We start from the raw sequence: 2,500 nt of genomic DNA on the forward strand, positions 1-2,500 counted from the left end.
ACAACAACACGAAGCACAACCTAGCGAAATGTGAACTCACCAGTTTTTAGCCGTGACTCACCATCTTGGCTGCCCCGTCAATGGAGGGGGAGAGAGAGAGAGAGAGAGAGAGAGAGAGAGAGAGAGAGAGAGAGAGAGAGAGAGAGAGAGAGAGAGAGAGAGAAGGGTAGGAAGGGAGGGAAGGAGGAGAGAGAGAGAGAGGGAGAGAGAGAGGGGAGAGGCAAGTGGCATTGGAACCTGGTATGATGAAGGGAGGGGTCGGTTGTTTATGGGAGGGCGAAAGGGGGGGAGGGAGGGGTGTAAAATGACGGGAAGGGAGAGGAGAGAGAGAGAGAGGTATTAGAAGGGAGACATGAGAGGGATGAGAGGTGAGGGGATGAGAGGTGAGGGGGAAAACAAGTAATATATCATCTAGAAGGGAAGGTCTACTTATGATGGGGGGGAGTAGCAAGTAGGTGTATTTGGGGTTAGAGGGGAACGATTTAAATTAGGGAAGGCGTCACTGCGGTGGTGAAAGCTGTGTGGGGTTGAATAGTGGAGTGGAAGATAGAGGGGAGTTATGGGGAGGGGAGGAAAGAGAGAGTGTTTGTGAGGAGTAGAAGTGTGTGTATGTGGAAATGGAAGTGAAGGAGGAAGAGGAGGAGGAGGAAGAGGAGAATCTATAGATGGGGAAGGAATTTATGAAGGGGAGAGAGAGAGAGAGAGAGAGAGAGAGAGAGAGAGAGAGAGAGAGAGAGAGAGAGAGAGAGAGAGAGAGGAGAGAGAGTAAAGGAGGCGGGTTTTTGAGGCCACCCAATGTAGTAGTAGCAGTAGTAGTAGTAGTAGAAGTAGTAGTAGTGGTAGTAGTAGTAGTAGTGTAGTGTAACAGCAGCAGCAGCAGCGGTAAAGCTATTATTAGTCGAAGTACAAGTAACAAAGGTGGAAAGGATGGAGGGTAGTAATAATTGTGGTGGTTGTGGTAGTGGAGAAAATGGCGATTGCGGTGGTGACAGTGGTAGTATGATAGTGATGATGAAGATGGTGATGGTGATGATGGTGGTTGGTGGTGGTGGTCGTGGTGGTGATGGTTTCCCAGGCAAAGTAGAGCAACATTGGCCCTAAATATACCCCAGCAGACCTTGGGGGCTGTGGCGGGGAGCCCATGCAGCGGCCAGGGTCACTACCACACTCACGGCCACAGTACCGCGCCCTCCGCCGCACCACAGCCTGCATGGACGCCCAAGAACCATTTATGCTGAAATAGTCTGCCGGCACCCCTCTACTTCCAAAGGCTCTAGTTGAACACAGGTTTTTAAGGGTGTTTTTGTGGTTCTAGCGACAGGTCACCAACATTTCCACGTTATTAACCGGGAGAAACGCAATTGAGAACCGGGGTAATTATTTCTGTGGCTTTCGAAAATAGTATTGATAAGAGAACAGAGGGTTGTGGAATACACCTGTGCACTTAGACACAGCCACCTGCCACTTTTCACCCTATCACGATTCTCTCTCTCAGTGCTCTTAAGTGTTGTCGTTAACCATCCTTCACTATTTTAAGTTCTAGTAGTGTGTTCTTCACCTGAGGAACGTCAAACATACACACATTTACGTTCACATGTATACACGTGGCACATGCACATACGCACACACACACAGACACATACACACACACACACACATGCATACTTCAGTCATCAGTGTCTCGTCCCCCTGACTGCCACATCTGCTAGAGTTAGTAGCCAATAAATTAAGACCGTGACACTATTTCTATGCAGGCAGGCAGGCAGGTCACCAGTAGGCCGGGTAGCGATGTTGCTGGCAGGGTAAATTTAGCCCCAAAAGCCGCCCACGTACGCCCACATTGATCTATACTCGTACTGGTAGCTCGTATAAATAGCCTCACATGCCTACAAGGGGCGTTTACCCATCTGGGGACACATCGGCGCCTCGAGTTGAGTGTGTGTGTGTGTTATGTGTGTGTGTGTGTGTGTGTGAGCCCGGCGACATTGCGGGAACCTTGGCCGTGGCGAAATGTCCATGAAAAACCGAGGTGCTAAGGGCTGTTGATGTAAGATTCATGTGGAAGCTTGAATTTCTATTCCCCTTTTGTATCTGAGGCGAATATAATCTGCTGAGGACAAAAAAATATTATTGACTTTTTCCTTTATCTTGTGTGTTTCCTCGGAGGCAAGTCATGTCTGCTTCTGAAGAGGTAAAAGATAACTACTACTAGGAATTACCTCTTCTTCTTCTTCCTTCTCCTTCTCCATCTTCACGTGTCCATCCCATTAGAGGTAAAAGGATAAATACTGAGAAACAGCTCCTCCTCCTCCTCCTCATCCTCCTCCTCCTCCTCCTCCTCCTCCTCCTCCTCCTCCTCCTCCTCCTCCTCCTCACCTGCATCTCGAGGAGCGTCACGTGCTCGTCGTGGTCCGCCTGCAGCCTCGTCAGCGCCTCCTGCAGCCTCCGCGCCTCCCCCTCAGGTCCCCCTTGGTCCACCTCCAGTTGCTGAAAGAGACAC

General features: G+C 49.9%; 1 protein-coding gene across 1 annotated transcript in view; it reads right to left on the reverse strand.

Annotated features, from left to right (window-relative positions):
* The window catches only part of LOC135113743 (mucin-2-like), a 31,015-nt gene that overhangs the window by 9,130 nt on the left and 19,385 nt on the right, over positions 1–2,500 (reverse strand). The window contains exon 4 of the mRNA XM_064029305.1: positions 2,377–2,487. Within this exon, the coding sequence (XP_063885375.1) occupies positions 2,377–2,487 (111 nt within the window). The remainder of the gene's footprint in view (positions 1–2,376; positions 2,488–2,500) is intronic.

The sequence above is a fragment of the Scylla paramamosain genome, chromosome 26 (genome assembly GCF_035594125.1).
Source record: "Scylla paramamosain isolate STU-SP2022 chromosome 26, ASM3559412v1, whole genome shotgun sequence".
In the NCBI taxonomy this organism is placed as follows: domain Eukaryota; kingdom Metazoa; phylum Arthropoda; class Malacostraca; order Decapoda; family Portunidae; genus Scylla; species Scylla paramamosain.